General features: G+C 37.4%; 1 protein-coding gene across 3 annotated transcripts in view; it reads right to left on the reverse strand.

The window, feature by feature from the left end:
* Positions 1-24,493, reverse strand: part of LOC121863711 — a 36,326-nt gene extending 11,833 nt beyond the window's left edge. The window contains exons 1-4 of one of the 3 annotated variants that reach the window (XM_042362448.1): positions 24,426-24,493; positions 14,328-15,230; positions 11,047-11,203; positions 3,117-3,230 (exon numbers count right to left, since the gene is read on the reverse strand). In XM_042362448.1, coding sequence (XP_042218382.1) covers positions 3,117-3,230; positions 11,047-11,203; positions 14,328-14,496 — 440 coding nt within the window. In that variant the 5' untranslated portion in view covers positions 14,497-15,230; positions 24,426-24,493. Of the gene's footprint in view, positions 1-3,116; positions 3,231-11,046; positions 11,204-14,327; positions 15,231-24,398 lie in introns of all 3 variants that reach the window. The other 2 variants (XM_042362447.1, XM_042362449.1) reach the window with 2 other exon arrangements.
* Positions 24,494-24,909: the final 416 nt, after the last annotated feature.

Here is a 24,909-nt window from a genome sequence, read left to right on the forward strand (position 1 = left end):
CCTTTTTAATTTCTTTCTGTTCTTATTTTTTCGCCCTCTAGGCCCCGTTGTGGGTCGTTTGACCTGTGCCCAGGTGGGCTAATTCCCATAAAAAAAAAATATAAAAATAAAAAATAAAGAAAATAATAATAATAAAATAAAAGTGTTTAGCCCATTTTGATGTGAAGAAAGAGTCTATGGTGACATGTGATGAAAGTCCCTATGGAATAGGATGTGTTTTATTCCATATAGATGCTCAAGGGGTAGAGAGAAAGGTGGCCTTTTACTCAAGGTCACTAACTGATGCTAAACATAATTATGCCCAAATTAATCATGAAGATGTAAATTTGATTGCTGGCTGTGAAGATATGACATTTTTATTTATACGGAAGGCTGTTTGTATTTGTCACAGATCATAAGCCTTTGTTTAGGCTTACTTAGAGAAGATAAGCAACTTCCAGCGATGGCTTCTCCCAGAGTGCAAAGATGGGCTCTGATGTTAACCACCTATACTGTAATTACGGACCTGTGTATTCCCCTGCCAAATTACATGCTCACTGTGATGCCCAAAGTCAGCTTCCTCTACCTGATGTGCCGCCCGAGACTGTGCATCTGATGGAGATGGTCAACACTGGTCATGTGTCACAAAAAACACGTTAAGGCGGCACCCTGTGATGACGTCTGTCCTGGAGTATGGATGCTGAGGTTGGCCTGACAATATGGCTGATAGAACTGCAGACATTCTACCTTACAAAAACCGACAAAATGAGTTTAGTGTACATGATAGATGTCTGTTATGGAGATGCAGGATTATTATTCCTCCTCAGGGACGGAGTGCGGTACTGGATGAGCTGCATGAAGGTCACTTGGGGTCTTCTCATATGAAAAGCTGCATTTTTCATATTTGTGGTGGCCTGGACTGGACAAGGCTCTAGAAGATTCTGCAGCTTCATATTCAACCTTTCAGGAGTACCAAAACAAAGCTCCACCAACAGAACTGTATCCCTGGCCTGGGCCCCAGTACCCTTGGAGACATCTTCACTTGGATTGCTGTGGGCCCTTTGAAAGTTCTATGTGGCTTTTAATAACTGATGCTCACACCATTCACAAGACTACAACCACTTCAGCCAAGGTGAAGATAGAAAAATGTAGATGGACATTTGCTAGCTATGGTATTCCAGAAACTGTGGTGATCGATAATGCTACCTGTTTCATTCCACAGCTTTTGCTTTGTTTTGTAAGAAAACTGGGGTGACTCACATCACTTCATTGCCTTCGTCACCTAAGAGTAATGGCATAGTGGAGTAGGCAGTAAGGACATAAAAGACAGGTTTGCAGAACCAGGTTGAGGAGAGCCTTGATACACATGTTGCAGGACTGAGCCCTGCAGAGATGCTGTTTGGAAAGTGGATGCGGACTCATCTGGATCTTGTGAAATGTTCCAACAGAGTAAGAAAGAGAAGTATGATCAACATAACCAGCAACGTTCATTCAAGGTGGGAGATCCGGTGTATGTCTATTTACTGCCACAGACTGGTCGGGGATTGAGATGGTTGCCAGGAGTGGTGTCTTCTTGTCCGGGTACATCTTGTCCTGTACAGTTGTTGGATGGCTGTGTTTTCAGACATCATATCGATCACTTATGTTACAGGCATGTTACTGCTGTGCCTGATGATGCTGGAGGGCCTTACAGGACGATGGGGAGAGTGCCTTTTGCTGCCCTATTTCACCTGCAACCTCAACTGCCACTGTCTAATAGAGCTTCTGCTGATCTCAAGGGGAAGGCCGGGGTTGGAAATCTTGGCCTGCCTGATCTTCCTGTTTTGTCTTTTCTGGCAAAGTCGGCTGTTCCTCTGGATGCTACAGTACCTGTGGGGACTGCTCAGTCTCCTGGACTGCAGTTGAAACAGTCGTCACAGGTTACTGTGAGGCCCAAACGCTACGGATACAGCTGACCGGAGGGAGGGGTAGGGGGGGGGGTTGTTGTAATGTGACCTCTGCTTCCTTGATGGTGTTGTGTTCCTTTTCTAGATGGTATCTAGATGGCATGCTGTTCACCTACCTATCTGTTAGGTGACCTAATTGTATTGGCAAATCATGATAACGAGTGCAAGTCACTTGGACCTAGAAGTGAATAGAAGAAGCAAGCAGCCTGTGTTTTCCAGCCCTTATTCCAAGTCCAGAGTTCTCCTACACTGTACTACCTAACCATCTTGGGTTGTCATCAATAGTTATAAATCTAGCTTTTATATTTACAATAAATCATTTTTTAATTAATTAAAATTAGTAATAATGTATTTAAGTAAGCAATAACATATTTTTAATTCTGGAGTTGACATAAAATACATTAAGTTATAGAGCAGACAGCTATGGCATATACTGGATTTTTGTGCCATGGTATTCCTCATAGTATGCAAAGTGCTCCCAATAGTCATGTTGCCTATAGTAGTTGTGGTGGTTAAAGTTTACAGTTTTATATTTAAGTACAGTATGCCACTGTATCATAGATATATTGTTAACATACAGTAGAGAGAAAACCAATAGATATTCATAGTAAATTAAATGAGAAAGACAGGCTGCATATATGAGGTATACTGTACTGTATAGTACAGTACAGAGCTATTAATCTGACACATACTTTGAATAACAAACCTGTACTAATGCACTACAGTGGATGGTCTTGATGGAATTTCCCCATGGGGTGATGACGTACGTTACCTTGGGATATCATTTCCCTAATCATACAGTATTCTATTAATTTCTTTGCTTAAGCCTTTCTGTCTTGTTCCCCTTCTCTAGCTCTCCCGCTCATGTATGCTTGCTGACTTTCTACACTTTCCTACTAATTAATGCAAACAAGGGGTTACTATCTAACTAATGTGATTACTAAACTAACAAGCAAACTATTGCATTAGATGTTTAAAGCATTGCTATAGTATCTGATATGACAGTGGGGAGATAGTCAGTGCATGAAATATTTGAGAAAAATTCAATAAGCGAACTTCCCTCGTCATGAATGATACAAGGCTTCATATATGTAAACAGATAGAAATTCTTTTTCCCCCCAAAATTATATAAACCAGCACTCATCCTCTCACTTATTCATAATTACAAAGCCTATGAGGGAAATTACTCACCTAGGAAGGCTGTGAAGAAGAGTATTGAGTCGATCATCATCATTAAACTCAAGGGGAAAAGCGTCCACCATGTACACCGCCTCCTTGAGAGTACGTATGCCTAAAGTCTCCAGCCTGGCACATGCAAAAGAATGGAAGTGGTAGAAGAAATATGAAGAGGGTGGAAAAAAAGATTAAATTTTGCTGCTTAGGGGAAGAGAAACACAGTAGAATAACTGACACCATAATCAGCATGCATAAGTTCATGCATGTTGTATTGTTTTAACTTCAAATTTCTATGACTGATGTCTAGCTATTGACTTTTATTTGCTAATACTGTACTGTTCTACTGTACTGTACTGTAATATAAAAACTCATCAATTCCATACTTATCACAACAGTTTTGTATATACGTACAGTAATTTATTTAAACGTGTCAGATCAAACGTAATAAGTGATGCTAATTACTGTATTGTGGTAGACCATGAATTTCTCTGAAGAGAACCAAGACCAAATACTGTACAGTACTGTATTGTACAGTTTATGCACAAGACCTTCTTCAGTACTGTATAGAACTCACATCAATGCAATAAAGTATTAAACATTGTACCATCAAATATTAAAGACACTATTGTACAGTCCCCCAAAGAGCATTATTAGAGTTTCCATCACGACAATTTGAGACACTAGCCAAAATGCATATCAGCAACAGCTAGAGATGGGGTTATTATGGGGGCTTGTCCTTGTATGACACTCTAGATGCTTCAATAAACAAGGAATCCATTAACTATATTAAAGTATGTCTCATGCTGGGTAGAAGTAAGGCATATGTAACCAACCCACTGACTGATGATTACAATAACACTGCAATATACATTAAATGGAAGTGTCTCAGAACATCATGACTGAGACAGACCTCAAAACAGACATTTTACCATTATGTCACTGTACTAATGGAGTTTCATTCATACTGAGTTTCACAATACACCTACTCATGTTGTTCATGATATGTCTGATTTATGAAGAGTGACTTAGCAAATAGTATTTGATATAAGAGTGACCAGTGACAACAATATACAATACAGTACTGTATATTGGTCTCCATGGGATATACCATATTACTGATATATAAACTGTATTGGTTTAATACTGAAATAAGGTTTCAAATCACAGGACTTGCAGGCAACAGAATCCCCCATCTACCTATATTAAGACATTTGTGGTTCTAAGATTCAGCATGTCACCAGGTGTTTCATGGTGCCTAACCCATCATGATACTTGGATTTGCTCAACCCTAGTTCACCGTGCTATCTCAGAGTTATGTTTACCCTCGTTGTGATCATTCAGGAGCCTCGAATTTCATGGACCCCACGGCTAACGATACTTTTTGGGGGACTGTACATTATCAGTGATGAATAATGGCTACTTCTGCCTGCATTATAAAACACATCAATAATTTTAATTTGGAAACAAAAGTTATTCAGCCTATTAACAACAAGTAAACTACAATATCTTGTAAACCAAGAGGCAGTACTGCATGGTAAACTTTCATGGACTCCCATGCACATTACTTTAAAAGTCTACACACATTTATCATATATGAAAGAGAACAATTAGGTACAGTAATATGAAACACAGTTTTCATGTAAATTATACGGACCATGCTGGGATGTACAGTAGTTTAAACAAGATCACTTTAGCTATGCACCAACAAGTGGAGGACTGATTTTTAAATTCCATTTTATGGCTGAACCTGTTAATAAACAAATAGCATAATATGCTCACAGAGGCTATGGGTTCATTAAGGGCCAGGACACCTTTTGAACTTAGTGGCTGGAATTCATTTGTGAAATCATCAAGCTCTCCTGTCACAATCAAGTCCATGAATAGGGAACTTTTGCAGAAACTGGCATCATTTACAAATTGCAACAAGTTGCACTGTCACTCTGGCATGTGTGCACACCTCACCTGTCAAATGGTTCAGCCATAATGGAATTTCAGGTGTCTATCCCCTTCAGTCTCAGCTAACTTCCATGCTATCCATCAGGAGGAAGAAAACTACTGTACACGAGTCACTTTATTACAGGTGTTACCACCACAGTAGGATATGTTACCGCCACAGTAAGATAAACTAGAAGAGAGAGAGAAAGAGAGGGATAGAGAGAGAGAGAAAGGGAGATAGGAGAGAGACAGAGTGTTGACAACGAACTTTGCTGAGGTGTTAAATGTGAAACAGATGGTCCTCGCCTCGGGCTGACTCACTCCCTGTGGGGTTCAGAAGATAGTCTCTAGCCGTCCAGTGAGCTAACAAGTCAGAGAGCTAATAAGTCCCACATTAGACCCGAAACACATAAGTTTTTATATGGTTTAACACCCCACTCTACTCAAATATATCATATGTAGTTGTTAATAGTGAAGGGACGTACGAATGAATTAATTATCTCATATGTAACATATGTAATTTGTACTCTGCAGGTTTTGACCGAATAAAGAACAATCGAGTCCTACGTGCAAGGGTCTCATTATCCCACAGTTGCTCATTGGGCGGTTACAACAGGTTAGAATATAAAATGGAATTTCAGCACCATTCCACTATTTACGACCAAGCACCTTTCATCTTAAAGACTCCCCAAGCTTCACACCACTCTACAATGTTATGCTGGGCACTGAGGTAACCTTGGTCTGGTTGATGACTCGCACATCTTTGAAACTGCACATTATAAATCCCTCCACCTTTCAGTCCCTCACCAATAATGTACCCTAAGGCATAAGGTTGGGACCTCTCTGCTTTTTCATCCTCATTAACAATGCTCTGAAGAAATCTCCTGTTTGTTAGAAATTCAACGTTTCTGATTTATGTTGGTTTTATTTGAGTTATTTCCATAAGACTACCTTAACAAATTAAGGAACCATTTTGATATAACATTGTTTTTGCCACAACGAGCAATCAAAAAATTCAGATCATGCATCAGAAACCTCATGTGGCAAGGTTGTCAACAGCTGAGCATTTGAAGCCCAACACTATGCCTTCAGTCATTGAATCCACTTCAGTCAGAGAGCATGGAGTGATGTTCCCTGTGATTATTCTTGCATCAATCATTCAAAAGAGCTTTAAACAAAGGTGTAAAACATACTACAACTGCTCCACTATGTATGCCTGGCAAGAAGGTGTATACAATCTCACTTTTAATTTGGTGAGTACCCATTAGCCCACCTGGGCACAGGTCATTTTTAATGACCTACATCAAGGCCTGGGGGGCAAAAATATAATAAAATAATAATAATAATAATAATAATAATCATGATGATGACAATAATAATAATAGTATAACTACAGTAGTAATAAAATGAATAAAAATACAGTGACCCCTCGTTTAACGAACACCTCGGTTAACGTAATTTCGATTAACGAACTGCCTTCCATAAGGATCTTCAATTCGGTTAACGAAGTTCTTACGAACCGACCTCAACATGTCTTCGCTTGCACTGACCGGGCAACCAGCTTTAGCATCAGTCCGCCAATACATTAATCGGTTCTAGGGCTTAAATTCCTTACTATTTTAGTAAATATCAAGAAGTTTATACTATTCAATAATTTTAAAAGTTTAATATTCAATTTTTTAGTCATTTTAACAATTATTGAACATAATTGAAGGTAAAGTGACTAGTTTAATGCGCGCATCCAGCCTCTTAACACAGCAAACAGGCGTTAGTCTCTCTGTTTTCACTGGAGGTAACATCTTGCTTGAGACTCTCTTCAACTAAATGCTTTTTTCTGTGTTTCCAAGCAAATTATTGGTCATTTTGAAATATATTTTACATATTGACAATATATAATGCAGTGCAGTGTTGATTTAAAGAAAATAATCTTGAATTACACCAAGAGAGCTAAAATTTTATGGGTGAAATGGCGCCATGGGGTGACTTCTCTTCCACCCCAATGCCTTCTCTTCTTCCTCCACCCCCATTCTAAATCCCATCATCATCATCATCATCCAGGAGCCTTCTACATACACACCTCAAAGTAAGTGAACTTTTCTACCATTTTTGTTGAATTTAGAAAATTTTCGGTGAGCTGGAACCAATTACCCAAAAACCCATTGAAACAATGGTTTCGGTTAACGAACTTTTCGGTTAACGAACGACCTTCTGGAACGGATTGAGTTCATTAACGGAGGGGTCACTGTATATATAAATAAATAACAATAAAAGAAAATAATAATACTGTAATAAAGAGCCATAAATAAATAAAAAAGTAAAAAAAAATATCAAGAGTGAGAAATGATAAATGTATGTTGTGTGTAAATGGGGCAAAAAGTCAGATCAGCAACTTGGGACTTGACCACAATTTTTGTGATGCCATATGACAGCAGGGTCTATTTATGTATTTCATTAGTATTCTGTACAGGTAACCCTCACTATCCGAAAATTTCCTTACATGAATATTGTATTCTTACACCTCTTTTTTGCTATCTGAAGGTAATATTTGCTTATCCAAATGTTGGGCTAATTGAAAACATACATCACACACCAGGCATGGCCTGGGAATCAGTGGGAGCAGCCATTTTGGCCCTTGGATGAGCATTGTTTGGTGTAAGTGAAGTGCTCTCTCTTTATCCATCTGTATTCATGCCATCCTTTCATGTATCTTTATGCAGTGGCATCCAAGCAGTGATAATTCCTCTGCTACCCTCAAGCACCATAAGTGAGGGGAAAGCCCAACATAAGTACCAATTGTATATACAGTAAAAACCCCAGGTACCGGACTAATTAAGATACAGGAATCCATTATTCGGACATCTATATCAGCTGGGAGGCACAACTGTTCAAAATAACAGCCAGCATATTACACTAACACAGATAGGTTCATTTAAGCTCATAATAAATTAGTAAATGTAAAATAATCATACTCATGGTATACTTTCAGAAAATCCAGTTGCTTTTTTACTTAAAATGTTAATAGATACAATAAGTTCCCATTGAACGAAAGGGCAGAGTTATAAAAAGTACCGGACTTTGTTACTTAAGTAAAAGTATTGTTACATTGGTAAAATGTTACTCAAGTACAAGTAAAAGTACTATTCAAAGATCAATGTACTCAGGCAGAAGCAAAAAAGTATCTCATTCAAAAAGTACTCAAGTACTGAAAGTAAAAAGTAACAAAATTATTAATTGTCTCAAATATTAAAATAAATCCACAGTAAATGTTAAAAAGAGAGTTAGCCAAAGATAAACATAAAAGAAGCATAACATTAGACATGTTTATTTGCAAATCATTCTATTGAGATTAATCAACAACTGATTCTCAAAATCATGGCTGTCCAATCAGGATCTTTTAGGCCTAAATGTAAGCCCAGCAGGCAGCATGACCTACCAAAAGAGAATATGTTCAGCCAATCTTCTCCCTACAATCCATCTCAGGGATAGTGAATGTGCTGAAAATATATCCATCCAACACTATGATCACTTTCTTCCTTATCCACACAAGTATCGTCGACGTGGACTTATGGTCCCCAGACATAATGTTGTCTCTGCTCGCATTAGGTTAGGATACAGACCTATCTGGCAAGTATCTGAGGCGGGGGATGACCCACACTTCTCTTCCTGTAAACTCTGTAACTGTCCCAATGTTAACACCCTTCAACACTATTGCCTTGACTGTCCCACTGTCAGGGACCTCCTACCACAGGGAGTCACTAACCACTATATGTCACCACCAACTTATTTGTAATAATTTAGATTTAATTCATGTACCCTACCCATGCTTTGGTGGGTGCTAACTCCCATTGTCCTCAAAGCATATCAATATTGTCTCCATATCATAAGTCATAGTGTGTCCTGCAAGACACGAGTACCAATGAATCAGTGTCTGACCGCATGGCCTTGTGACTAGACTTGAAAACCACTGGGGTGTAATAAATTAATTGCAGTTGTACCCCGCTTAACGCGGTCAATTGAACCCACAGGGTACCGTGTTAAGTGAAAACCGCATTAAGTGAACAACAGAACATATGGGATTAATTCCAATAGAGACTGGCCCGACCCCCAAACTCCACTTTTTGACGACACACAACTATGTTCTAGTAAAAATAACATCTTAATTTTATGATGGTACATGCACACAATTAATACTTAAGAGAAATAGAGAAATACAGTCGCCAAGTTAATGTCCATTCAAATAATGGACTCGACACCCTCCCCCTCTTCTCACGCTACACTGCTGGCTCTTCCCTCTCTGAGAAATTTTTTGGGGAAAACCACTAGATTTTAAAAAATAATACCTCAAACTAAAGTTAGGATAATATAATTGACATTGCTGGATTCCTTGTAAGACCAGGAATATTTTGAATATAAATGTCATATATTTTGCACAAAAGATAACATATTTACTCAGAGTAAACATTATATCTAAAATTTGTATGTCTAATGCAAAATCTATGATGTTTATATTCAAAATGATCATCAAATTGTAAGAATTCCAGCAATGTAAATTATATTCTGGCCAGGTAATTTGTATGAATTTTATGAGCTAAAACAAATATCTTCAGTTAATAAAAAAAAAAAAAAATATTCTTCACACCGTGCCAGATGGTCGGTCGGTCCCTCCTCCCCCCCACCCCCCACCAACCCTCCCTACCAGATGTGTGGGAAAACCAGAATATTTACCTTTTTAGTAATAAATAATACCTCAAACTAAAGTTAGGATAATATAATTGACATTGCTGGATTCCTTGTAAGACCAGGAATATTTTGAATATAAATGTCATATATTTTGCACAAAAGATAACATATTTACTCAGAGTAAACATTATATCTAAAATTTGTATGTCTAATGCAAAATCTATGATGTTTATATTCAAAATGATCATCATATTGTAAGAATTCCAGCAATGTAAATTATATTCTGGCCGGGTAATTTGTATGAATTTTATGAGCTAAACAAAAAAATAAAAAAATATTATACTTCACCGCGTATATGAGTAGATGAACCGCGTTAAGTGAAAGTTCGGTTCTGGCGAGGCACCGCGTATATGAGAAATCGCATTAAGTGAAACAGCGTTAAGCGGGGCACAACTATAAATAATAAATAATAAGCCCAACATGGCTAAACTTAAGGTAGTAGGCAGCTACCAAACAGGGAGGTACTACCGCCTGGGAAGATATTGGAAGCATAATGTATTGTCTAATGGTAGACCCTGCAGCCATATGGTATCACGAAAATTGTGACCAAGTCCCAGATTGTTGCTCTGACTTTCTGCCTTATTTACACACAATTGCAGGGTCAATTGTTCCTCTTACTTTGACAACACAACATACATACAGTGGTTCCTCGGTTAACGAACGGTTCGGTTAACAAAATTTTGGTTAACGAATTACCTCCCATAAGGATCTTCAATTCGGTTAACAAACAAAACTTCGATTAACGAAATCCTTACGACAACATATTTTGGCTTGTGCACCAGCTGATAGGCTAGTCCGCCAATACAGTAATCTGTTCTAGGCTTACATTCGTTTCCAGTGGAGTAAATATCAAGAAGGTTGTGCTCTTTAATATTTTTGCAAGTTTTATATTAAAATTATTACAGTCATTTTAACATTTATTTAACATATTGATAATATATGCAGTACTACAGGGAACTAGTTTTTGGTGTGCCCATCAGCCACTTGACAAAATCCCTTTACAATAAAAACCTAACCTAACCCAACCCCGAGAAACATTAAAAACAAACATGGGGGATCTTGGCCTACTATCCACTTTAACTGAGGAGGATTTAAGGGATTTTGTATCCCCCCTCCCCTCGGGGGGAAAGATCCAGACGATGCCCATGAAAATGACTTACTTCTTTACAGTAAAAGTTTACAAGTAACCACATAGTACTGCACTTACCCTGGAGATAACCACATCAGAATAAGCATATTAATTCTGCAACTAACAGGATATTTTCCTTACCTTGGTAACCCAGTTTCAGTTCCATGTTTCTTCAGGAAATGACTGAGGATAAGGCGCTGCTTGAGGTCAAATACAGCCGCAGTTGTCCGTTCTTGTTCCACCAAAGGGAGACCTCGCAGGGGACCCATCTCTACAACGTCCACAAGTCTCCATACTCCTATACAGTATAAAGAAAACTATGTGCATATCTAAATTGTTGAAGAAGTTATGTAATACCTACATAAATCACAAAACTGAAATTCCACTGTAAGAGAAGATAAGCACACAAAATGAGAGCACTGTACGTACAGTATATTTTGACTGTTGTCTTCTCCTACAATGGGAATTTAGTGACACCTAAATATTGTATTTGTACAGTATAATGAATTTTATTATTCAAATAATATTAAATGAAGAACAGTATTGCATAAGATAAAACAGTACACCCTCACCAGACGACAGTCAGGGTATGTATGTTCGGAGACTCCTTCCCGTGACAGTTTTATTGCTTCACACTGACTACACATTATAGCTTTAAGGAAAATGATACTGAAGGATAAGAAACCATATTTCTTGCCATAAAAACAGATAAACCACTGTACAGTACAGTAGGGTCTCAGAGTTATTGGGATCCCCGCATAAGTGCGAATCAGTGAATACTGTACGTATTCAGGTCCCTCTGTTCAGCATTTATTGTATACGCATAACCCGTTTTATACTAAGGTAACCAACGTGCAACTTACAGAGTTCAAAATGCCACTCCTTAGTTAGTCCAATATCTTGACGTTTTCTTCAAAAGTTCTCACAATACAGTATGTCATTTTTTCTCACTCTCACCACCACGAGCACTGCCACTAATTTTCCTCATAACCCCTACGCCCCGGGCTAGGGTGCCACTGGCTGTATCCCCCTTGCTGGGTAAATCGAGAAAAATCAACTTTTTTACCCATTCCCCCACATCTTGCACCTTCTATACCATTCCAAATGTGACCACTCTCTCCAGCATTTCTTATCCCTTTCATTCTAGTAACCACATATGCAGGCTTCAGGTAATGTAACTCACCTTTGTAGAATAATTTAAGAACATCCTTTTTGTGTTAAATCTATACAATACTTCAAGCTCATGTTCAAATACCTGTCTGCCATTTTACTATACCTGTACAGGGTGTTCAGAAGTACATTTCATAATTCTGGAGGTGTATTCCTGGAACAATTCTAAGGCACAACGTCCATATAACAAAATGTAAAAATCTGCATAGCTTCCTATTTACAGCACTTGAAAAAGATTAGGGAAATTACAGTGAGATTGGAGTTAAACAGCTGTAAATTATTTTGTAATTTTATGCACATAATGCTACACATTGTGATACAGAGGCAGAGGGATTGAACATTTACTGTAATAATGCAACTGTATCACATTGTGTAGTGTTACGTGTATAAAACTACACAAAACTTTACGGTTGTTTCACTCCAACCACACTGTCATTAACTTAACCATTTTCAAGTGCTGTAGTTAAGAAACTACTGTATGTGGATTTCAACATTTTGTCATATAGACATTGTGCCCTAGAAATGTTCCAGGAATATATCTGCAGAATTATAAAATCCATTTCCAAACACCCTATATTATACAATGTAGCTATGTATAATGTATGTCTTCTAAATATTTTCATCTTTCAATTACTTTATTTTCAATAAACCATTAATTACTGTAATCATTATCAATTATCCATCGTCCTTTAAACTTTCTCTTGCCAATTCTGGAATTCTTTTCTATGTTTCTTCTCTCATCCTTAATGATACAAGGATCCCCCATACCACCTTTCTTTATTAATCTATTATTTTCATCAATTCCATACCATTAAATTTTAATGAAAGGTGTCCAAGAAATTGGCATCTGACAATCACCTAACAACTACAGTAGCTAACAAAGAATAGGTGCAGAACCATAAGGAACCTGGGCCAATATATTCATATACTGTACAGTATATACAAAGGAAATTGTTAAGAGCACATTTCCTTAAAGAATACCATACCTCACCCTCAAATCTGAGAGTTGCATTATACAGTACAGCCTTTTACTAAAAATCCTTTCTTGAACAAAATCAAGAGATGACCTGGCTGAATAACAAAAAATTGTAGCTAAAAGATGTGAGAGTTGTGGTAACTCAGGAAATAAAATTCTTCCCCAAAAAGGACTGTCATGGGAGATGATATTTTTGGTCTTGAATTTGCATATCAAATGGCAATAAGTTGGGAACTTAATCATCCTTGTAGCTAAAAGTAAATTTTAACATAAAGTTAAACAAATAATCTAAAGCAGGTGTGCAGGCATGTAAAACAAAAACATAATTGCATTAAAAACAAAGTTTGTGTTGATTTCTCAGCAGCACACCATGTCTTGAGAATTAATTACACTTTACAACTAATAAAAGTTAACCTTTCATTCTCAGGGGAAATTGTGGACAAAAAACTGATTAACCTAAATTTCTGGTGAAGAAGAATAACACTGTGCCTAGTCATGTGAGAACTGCCATGGATGACCTCAATAACAGTTTGGGGATTCAATGAGGAGGAAGCATCAAGGTTGTACTGCTTCCCAATCTACCCTGACAAAGAATACACAATATTTCCAACCTTTCAAAAACAGTTTATAAACTTTACAATAGAGCTACAGTAATAGTAATACACATCAGGCACTACCCACAATGATGATGACACAAGTACACACACTAAAAATTTTTGTTTCTCTTCTCAACAAAGCTAAACATATATGATTACTTGTCCTTCCAGCCAGTGGGAGATACTTATGACCTCAATCATACACCATGGTGAAGAAGAAATATCACTACTGTACTCTTATCACAGAACACACACACACACACACCAAAAACACCCTGTAAAAAATATATTGTACAATGCAGTACAGGAGCAGACCACGATAATCTATAAAAGCCGAGTGAAAAAATACATAACCAGAGAGGAGGACATGCAAAGAATTAGGAAGAAATATACAATAATCAAAGTAACTTTAATGAGGCTCAACAAAGACCATACCGATACTAAATGCTGAATTTTGATTGTTGAAAAGAAGAATTAAAAGAACACCGACTGAAAAACCATATGGCAAGTATAAAACCAATTACAGTACTGTATACTGACAATATTATGAGCAAGTAAGAACCATGCTTAGCTGTTACATAAAGTGTAACACAAACTGGATTTTGAGAGGCATAAAATGAGCTACAAGTACAGCTAGTGAAAATATATGTGAAACCCAACTACAAATAACAATACAGTACCTGCATCAACAAAGAGTCCTGCATGTTTTTCAAGGGCTTGTTCTTGTAACCATGCAGCAAGTTCTGGCTGAAGCTGGGACAAGGGTCCTTTGACAATTGGTACAATTACTTGAGTAACCAAAGCAATTATAGTCACCACAATGAAACAGACATTGGTCAATTCAACCATCTTGTTAATTTTTTCTACGAGATAACCAACACTTCAGTACATATCTAAACTTTACAGTGGGGAATATTTCACTGTCTTCATTATTTATCTCATACACAAAAATAATCTCAATCATTCAGATCTGTTAATTTCCCATTGTGTATCTTAAAATGACAGCTTCAAAGATCCATATCTCACTTGCCTTTCAGTCCAGTTCCAATTTGTAAAATCACCAACAGTTTGAGTTAACTTCCAAATTTCAAAAAATGCAATGTGGGATTTTTTCACAATCTGGGAAGCAGCAGACATCTACTTACAATGATAACGACAATTTGTAGTAAAATAATGTTACATGTACTTTGTAATAACAATTTTCCAATGTACATACACAATATTTTGAGCATTTACTTAACTTTAGTATTTTCAGTTAAGAGTTTCTATAATAATAGTAGTTTCTAGTTCACAAGAGGCATAAAGCAGTACAGTAAACATTATTGCATTTATAATGCAAACAACATAGACTGAGGAACTAAAGCAGATTTTAATCCTTCCTAGTTCAAGCACTTATCTGAAGCCACTTATGAAAATCAATAAAGCACTTTAACTTGTCCAGTGGTTTAATTAAAGTATTTATAAATGTGATCACAGGCTGTGTTTCATAATGGTTACTAGACTGGAACAAACATAAATTGGAAGACTGGTTTGTCCAGTGAAGAAGCTGTTCTTCTGCCTCCTATCTCCATTGTGTTTACATTCTGAAAAAAAAAATACAATAAACATACAGCACAGCAAATTAATTTATAGCTGCAAACATTAAACAACAGAAAGAACACTTGAGAGGATGAAGAAATTTACAAGAATGACAGGCTGTAAGGGAGAGACTGAAGAGACACAAGTTGATAATTTTGATACAAACCCTATACCCAGTAAGTTGTTTTGAGCACATATTTAAGATAATAAAAATATACATGATTACAATAACCTAACCCAGCCCACCTGACCTAACCCAAACTAAATAGCTAAGCAATAAATCAATAATAATAAGTACAACTGCACAAAACTCTAATTTCAATCTTGTGGCTGAAGTGACAGTACTGTACAGTACAACCAGCAGCCTAGTGAATGAGTATGAGGGAACATTAGGTTGTGAAAGAATACAAACAGGAATCTGAAGGCAAAATGAAGGAGTGTAAGAGAGTGTGAGGCTGTGAAGGTACAGTAGGAGGTAGAAGGACAGTACAGTACAGTATAACAGAAATGAGTCAGGTTACCGCACTTACAATTCTTATATGCAAGTTAAGGCTTTAAAATGTGCATTAAACTGCCACAATTACTTAATTTACTCAGTAAAATAATGCATTAATCAAACATATTACAGTATAACTTTCACTATGGTATGGTACAATGGGTGGTGTAAATGTGTAGGACTGGAAGCCTCAGTGAGGGAAGGAGTGAAGCAGTGGCAGCCCCTCTCACATTCTCCCATCATAACAGTATTATGACACATTCAGTTAGATGAACTTTTAACATTCTGGAACAAATGTCTACTCCATATACTGGTTTAACATACACATAAAAAGTCTAGGCATAGAAACAATAATAAACTGTCAAATGATTTGGCTTAAGGCAGCCCAAGTACAATACTGTATAGTGTACAAGACCACACTGTACTTCAAGGCAGAGAGGAATTGTAAAAGATTTTTTACCTCAGAATTTCTGTGATTCTGTGAGTACCTGAACTACAGCATACATTTTCTAAGATTACTATAATAAAACTTAGCATACAAAGGAATCATCAGAACTATGAAAATCAATTATTTACTACAGTAATAATCAATACAGTACAGTACTGCATGACTTTTAAGTAAGGTTAAACAACAAAGAACAAATCAGATATTTTACTAAGTCTTCACTGAGCTAAACATTCTGACTAATATCCTACTAAAATAATACTATTGTGAGACATACTCACAAGCCATGGATGCTCTATTCACTGTGAGTTAACAGGTCCCCCATAGCAGCTATATTTGACACAGTGAGTATGTGCCAAGACTGGCTCACACCTCCCATAATATGACAGAATTCTATATTTCTCTTCCTTCCCACACCCATATTGGTATACACTATTTCTAAATCTCTTTATAAACCAAAAAAATTCAAGGGTGGATCATGAATAATAGTTAAGAGAGAAATCCTTTAATAAAAAAAAAATCTATTTCTGTCCATGTCATGTTATTTCACAAATTGTAACCACTGTAGTCATTCTTTATTTAATTTATAAATCAAACTGGGGAGCATGTACTGTAGGCTGAGAGGAAAGTTGGAAGGCTGAAGAGGGAGGAGAAATAAGGTTGGGCAGCAATGAGCAGGCAGGGGAGGTAGACAGACAACTTGTGGAGCAAGTACAGGTAGGTCACATTTTATAAAGTATGAAGGCAGGTGGACAAGCAGGTTGAGGAGGATGGCAGACAAGCAGCTAAGGAGAAAAATTATAGTGGCCAGACAATAAGGACAGGGAGTGGCTGGTGATGGCAAGAAGTCAGTTGTGACAAGAAGGCAGATCAATAAAGTTGACAAGAAAGGTTCAGAGAAGTAAGGAGGCATCAGGCAGTAAGACAAACAGCTATGGACAAAGGGGATGCAAAAAGTAATGCTGGCAGTTCTTGTAGGCTATATAAAATTGTAGCATTTTAATGGCTGATTCAAACTAAAACCATTATATTCATCTAAACTATAACACTATAGCTATAATATACAGCATTTTATATGATGTTAAATTTCTACCACCACTAGCATCACCTCTGCGTTTGAGGGCCATATTGCAAGGGAAAACAGACAAAAAGTTCCAAAACCGCTTAATTAAATGTTGACGGTACTAGCATGTAAGCGAGACTGGCTGGCCTCTCCAACTGGTGTGTTGCTGAATCAGAGTGGAGGAGGAGGGTTGGGAAAATTATTTGGTCACATATTTAAACGCCTATAGTTAAAATCGCTATGGACAAACCAGCGTTGGGCGAGGGTTCACTGTACTGTACTGTAAGCCCCATATACAGGTACTCCTCGACGTACGACCACCAATACATACAACTGCCGCAGTCGTATAAAATATTTTTCAAATTATGTACGTACTTTCTAGTAACGAAATGTTTCCGTCCCGTACGACAGCGTGGGCTGAGCCGCCTCGTGGTGTACAGCATCCACGCCATAGCCTACTCAGTTGGTGTTTGGCCGTCGTTGGTGTTAGTGATCGCGCTGTGTACTGACAAAATTTTTTGTTTCTAATTCCCTTTAAAATGACTGGCAAGCGTAAAAGTGAGAGTTCTCGTGGTGCTCACAAAAAAAAGAGAGTCAATTACTTTTGAGAAGAAAATGAAAATAATAATGCAATATGAAAATGGAAAAACGGTAGCAACCATTTCACGCAACCTAGGCTTCTCTCACTCGACGATATCGCCAATTTTGAAGGACAAGGAACGAATTCATGAGGTAGTGAAAGGATCAGCACCTATAAAGGGAACAATAATAACGAAAAAAAGACAAGGTCCTCTTCATGAGAAGGAAAAATTACTTGTGATGTGGAGGGAAGATCAGCTGCAAAAGCGTGTACCCTAAAGAACTTCTAACCATACAGGCTAAGGCAAGAAGCCTTTTCGAAAGCCTGAAAGAGCAGGCAGAAGATGAGTGCAACCAAAACTTCACAGCAAGGCATTCACAGCAAGGCATGGGTGGTTTCAAAAGTTAAAGAACTGTTACAGTTTGCACAGTGTAAAGGTGAGTGGAGAGGTAGCAAGAGCTGATGTGGGTGCTGCTGAAGCTTTTAAGGAGGCGCTAGATCGTGTCATCGTGGAGGGAAATTATTTGCCTCAGCAATTATTTAATGTGGATGAAACTGGCTTATTCTGGAAGTGCATGCCTGAATGGACATGCATCCACAAAGAGGAGAAAACCATGCCAGGATTCAAGGCAATCAAGGACCGAATCACACTTCTGTTGGGGGGCAATGTAGCTGGTTTCAAAGCAAAACCCTTCATGATATATCTCATTCAGCAAACCCAAGGTCTTTTAAAAATGTCAGCAAGCACACACTGCCAGTGTTTTATCACAGTAATAAGAGAGCATGGATGACCCTAGCACTGTTTGAGGATTGGTTCCTGAGTTGTTTCATTCCACAGGCCAAGGAGTATTGTCTGCAACAAGGGGTTGAGTTCAAGATTTTATTAATTTTAGATAATGCTCCGGGACACCCACCACACCTGGACGACCTGCACCCTGATGTTAAGGTAGTTTACATTCCACCTAACCCTACCTCTATCATCCAACCCATGGGTCAAGGTGCTATTGCTGTATTTAAAGCGAATTATTTACGTACGACCTTCACTCAGGCTGTTGCTGCTACTGAAGGTGAGAAAACTCTCAGAGAGGTTTGGAAGGATTACAACATTTTGAAATGTATAAAGAACATAGCTACAGCATGGGATGAGGTTACAGGTCAGTGCATGAATGGAAAATGGAAGAAGGTCCTGAAAAGCTATGTGAACAGTTTCAAGGATTTAATGAAGATGAAGCAATTTCTGAGATTAGTAACAAGATAGTGGAGTTGGGTAAACAGCTGGAGTTGGAAATTGATAATGAAGATGTTGAGCAGTTGGTGGAAAATGTAGCAGAAAAGCTAAGTAACAAGGATCTTATTGAACTGTATGCACAGAAATTTGTAGAGGAAGAAGAGACAAAATGTAGAAGAACCTGCACCTCCAAAAAAGTTTTCAATGAAACAAATAGCAGAGGCATTTGCTACTATTAATAAGGGGATGCAAATGTTTGAAGAAATGGATCAAAATGTTTGAGTTTTGCAAAAGTTGACAGAATGATCCAAGATGCACTTGCTTGCTTCAGGGAGATTTAAAATGAAAAGAAAAGGCAAACTGTGCAGTCTAAATTGGACATATATTTTAAGAAGTCCCCCACTGCTATCTCCTCATGCCCCACCACTGCTGCCTCTTCACTCCCTAAAGATGATCCAATACTTTCAACAAGCAAGTATGTTAGCCTGTCTGAAGAAAGCAAAATTGATGACCCACCCAGCCCTATCTCCTCCTCTGCTTCATCCAATTAATGTAGTCTCCATGTTTAATTAAAAAATTATTGAGGCCCCATGTGCATTTAGCTGACTACATTAAAAGTAAGTGCACAGTAACACTTTATTGATTTTTCATTATTGATTACTTTTACTGTACCGTATTTCATTTTAGATTTTCTATGTATTATTTTCGCCTTTTCAACTTGCGACCAATTCGACTTACGAACCTGGTCGTCGGTCCGGAACCCCGCCGTAAGTCGAGGAGAGACTGTACATAATTATAAGTACAGTACTATATAAAAATTGAGAATATCTAATGCCTTCTCTATACTGTATCCTCAAATGGTTTACTTAAAGAGTTGATTACAGGTATTTCTATATATTTTGTAAGCAATATGGACATACAACATTATGAGTTAATTGGTCATGTTCAACAATGAGTGATAAAAAATATATTTCCTCTTAGTTACTGTCCTGTCGTCTCTTATACTCCGCCACCTTTATGATCATGACTTTAAGCAACCATACTCACCCACACCCACATGTACGTAGTACATGGTTTTTAGTGCGAGTTTTCCTTCTCTTTGCGTGGAGGTAGAACCAGGATATATTCAGTTCCACACCACAGGTCCTTGGGTCAAGTTACCTGCACTTGATTGCAATGTGATTGGCATCACACTAGTAGGGAGTCTAGGGACTGACCAGCAGAGGATAGTATCCCTAAATAAATATTGAATTAATCCTCTAAATTAATGCATTCATTGTGTGCATTGATGTTACTTTGATTTTATTTAACCTTTAGAAATAATAGGCAAATTCAACATAATTAAAAATGTTGTATGAAATTGGCTTAGCATACTATAGGTGCCCTATGATTTAGTGACAGAAAGTTACAGAGTATTTATAGGAACAGAGAGGATAGGGAGGAAAGTGTTGAGACAAACAGAGAAAGCAGATAAGGCGAGGCAGAGGGATGAGAAGGGGTGGAGAGAGACCAGGGGGATGGGAGGTAGAGAGGGAGGAGTGAGGGAGGGTAGGGAGTGTGGATTCATTTGTCTTATGAGCAATACATTACAGAGGTGTTATGTATCAACATTAAAATTAAATAGTGAAGAATTCAAAATGTCCTGTCAAAATAGTGAATGAAGAAAAGAGTTGAAGTAATTACAGGTATTCATTTTAGCACACCCTCAAATTTGTTCCTAACCCTCTATGCAAGTTTTATTCAAATTTATTTTATTCCTCATACACATTACAGTACACTAAATAGTTATGCACTCCATCATGTTACCATACATATTGTTTACAGAGGTAGGAGGACATTTAAAAGACTTGAGTTAATTGTAGCCAGGTAATTATTGTAACATGAACACTTTGAGTTAGGATCTTACTTGCCAAGATGTAAAGTTATTTAACTAGCATTTTTTTTTGGGGGCCTTGAGACACCCCGATCTTCAATTGCCTGACTTCAACGTTTACCCTGTCCCTATATTAGTGTTTTTGACTGTACATACTGTACAGTAGTGTTTAGTTTGTGATAGCAATTTACTGTACTGTACTGTACAGTGCCTGTGAAGTTTTGTACACAGTAGAGAACAGCATGCAGTAGACTTTGTCTGCCCCTTACAAGCTAATCAACAAATTGCCCCTTGCTGTCAGTACCTAATATACCTCTATTTTTAATATATATATATATATATATATATATATATATATATATATATATATATATATATATATATATATATATATATATATATATATATATATATATATATATATATATATAATAATAATAATAATAAAAAGGAAGAGAGTATATCAAGGAGCAGTATAATGTTCCATGCACAGCTCAGTGGCAAGAAGATGGTGTCAGATTCAGGTTGCTGCTACTCTCTCTCTATACAGGAACTCTAATTTAGGTCTTAAAATCAATCAAAAAGAATCTAATTGCCATTTAAACAAGAAATGCAAGTCAGATATACATGAAGCACACCTAAATAAACCAGAGAAACTTATTCTCAGATCAAGATCCAGCCACAGCCATAAACTGAATTATTACAAAATCCTATTTATGAAAGGAACCAACAAACCTATCCTCAAAAGAAATTGACATACAGATGATTTTATGTCCATTAAATACAAGACTACCCTACCTTATTTTAATAGAAAAAATATCTGATACAGGAAACCCTATTGTAAAGTAAGGGTAGAGGTGGAGGAGTCAGCTAGCATCAGAAATAACTTATGAAATTGAACCAAATTTCTGGAGATGCAGTACAGTACTATTTGTGGTAAAAAAAAAAAATTGGGGTTTAGATATCTAACCTAACCTAACCAAGCTGCAGTACACAGGAACTACAGTATATCTAACCTAACCTAGCCACAGTACAGAGGAACTATATCTAACCTAACTAAGCCGCAGTACACAGGAACTATATCTAACCTAACCTAACCACAGTACACAGGAACTATATTCAACCTAACCAAGCCGCAGTACACAGGAACTATATCTAACCTAACCTAGCCACAGTACACAGGAACTATATCTAACCTAACCAAGCCGCAGTACACAGGAACTATAGCTAACCTAACCTAACCTAACCACAGTACACAGGAACTATATTCAACCTAACCAAGCCGCAGTACACAGGAACTATATCAAACCTAACCTAACCAGCAGTACACAGGAACTATATCTAACCTAACCAAGCCGCAGTACACAGGAACTATATTCAACCTAACCAAGCCGTAGTACACAGGAGCTATATTCAACCTAACCAAGCAGCAGTACACGGAACTATATTCAACCTAACCTACACAGGAACTATATTCAACCCAACCTAACCACAGTACACAGGAACTATATTCAACCTAACCTAACACAGGAACTGTCAACCTAACCAAGTCGCAGTACACAGGAACTATATTCAACCTAACCAAGCCCCAGTACACAGGAACTATATTCAACCTAACCTAACCTAACCAAGTCGCAGTACACAGGAACTATATTCAACCTAACCTAACCACAGTACACAGGAACTATATTCAACCTAACCAAGCCGCAGTACACAGGAACTACATTCAATCTAACCTAACCACAGTACACAAGAACTATATTCAACCTAACCTAACCAAGCAACAGTACACAGGAACTATATTCAACCTAGCCTAACCACAGTACACAGGAACTATATTCAACCTAACCGCAGTAGACAGGAACTATATTCAGCCTAGCCTAACCACAGTACACAGGAACTATATTCAACCTAGCCTAGCCTAACAGTACACAGGAATAATATTCAACCTAACCTAACCAAGCCGCAGTACACAGGAGCTATATTCAACCTAACCAAGCAGCAGTACACGGGAACTATATTCAACCTAACCTAACCAAGCCGCAGTACACAGGAACTATATTCAACCTAACCTAACCACAGTACACAGGAACTATATTCAACCTATCCAAGCCGCAGTACACAGGAACTATATTCAACCTAGCCTAACCACAGTACACAGGAACTATATTCAACCTAACCTAACCTAACCAAGCAACAGTATACAGGAACTATATTCAACCTAGCCTAACCACAGTACACAGGAACTATATTCAACCTAACCTAACCGCAGTAGACAGGAATTATATTCAGCCTAGCCTAGCCTAACCACAGTACACAGGAACTATATTCAACCTTGCCTAGCCTAACAGTACACAGGAATTATATTCAACCTAACCTAACCTAACCACAGTACACAGGAACTATATGCAACCTAACCTAGCCTAACCACAGTACACAGGAACTATATTCAACCTAACCTAACCTAACCACAGTACACAGGAACTATATCCAACCTAACTGGGAGGGGGACCCGCCATTACTGGTGGGGGTTAAATTCCCAAGATTCCCCAAATGATCGAAAAAATAATAACCTATTTCCATGATACTGAACACGAAAATAGAAACAACAATGCACAGAACCTATTGCAACCTAACCTAACCTAACCTATCTTCCTCACCTGTGCATTGTCGTTTAGATTTTCTTACTATCATCCAAACATGGCTAGAAAAATTAAAGAATTCAATCCAATATAAATCATAATAAACATGCTTTATAAGATCATCGTTTGTTTCTCAACACTTAAATAAAACCTGCGGACGCTACAGTACAGCAGACGATGTGAAGCAAACATGGAAAATATTTTATTAGTTTGCCTACAAAGGAAGTAGAGCCATGAAATTACTGCCATATGATCAGTATTTGCAGTGTTTAACCCAGCTCATTAACAAGTAATTTATGATTGAAAGAAAGGCTAAAAAGAAGACAAAATACATTGTTGTCACTTCGATATTATTACTCAGTATCATCCAAACAACATCTGAAAATTTGGTGCAATTCCGTAGTCATTCTGGTGCTAACCATCTCCTCTCCTCCATCTTTACCTAAAGTATTATTAGACAACAGAAAAAAAGGTTCCAGAGAGAAAACAACACAACAACAGAGACCCAAAGACCATGTTCAGGTAATAGTATAGCACTAATTCTCCATAATATTGATATTACATAAAATGTGGGAGTTTTCCCTAGGTTATGTCCAAGTCCAACCTTATCTAGACAAGTCGAGAAAAGAAGTTTTATTGAGTTTATCTAATGAAGTAGATATGATAATGTTTCCTTGACCTTATCTAACCAAGCAGATAAGATAGTGCTTTCTTGGGTCATTTATCACCACCGCCTTATTATACGCCCCATTACAACATTTCTGCTCAATTGAGATTCCAATCAATTTGGTTATTTTCTAAAAGATTCTATGAATATGTTTATGGAAGAGAAAAGGAGTGGCAAACCTTATAAATGCATAGAAAGGCATTCACCATTTCTCATTACAATCGATGACAAGTTCTCTTCCCGAGTGAAGCTGCACCTGAGGTAAACATTGACCCTCCCCCCAACTGCACCACCTACACCGAAATATAAAATATTCATTTATCTAAATCAAAAGTTACATTTGCTCACTTTTTATAATAAAAAATACATATAAGCATTACTTTAACGCCACTCTGAAAGTTTGTGGGGAAAACGATGTTTAATAAAAATCACATTACAATTAAGATTAAATGCCAATAGATAATTACAGTCACAAATATCCACCGGAAATCGCATAATACATTCCCACTAAAGGGCAATCAAATACAGCATTGTTTTCTTTTTCAGTTTTCAAACGATATGAGAAAAGCTATAATTTGTTTGCACAATAAGTACTCACTCTTTTTATTGGCGTATTTATACGAAAATGTAGATCCTGAGACACTTTGCTCCAACTTCAAGCTAAGAACAATTACCAAAATAAACCATATT

Source organism: Homarus americanus, unplaced genomic scaffold, assembly GCF_018991925.1.
Source record: "Homarus americanus isolate GMGI-L3 unplaced genomic scaffold, GMGI_Hamer_2.0 scaffold48354, whole genome shotgun sequence".
Taxonomy (NCBI): Eukaryota; Metazoa; Arthropoda; class Malacostraca; order Decapoda; family Nephropidae; genus Homarus; species Homarus americanus.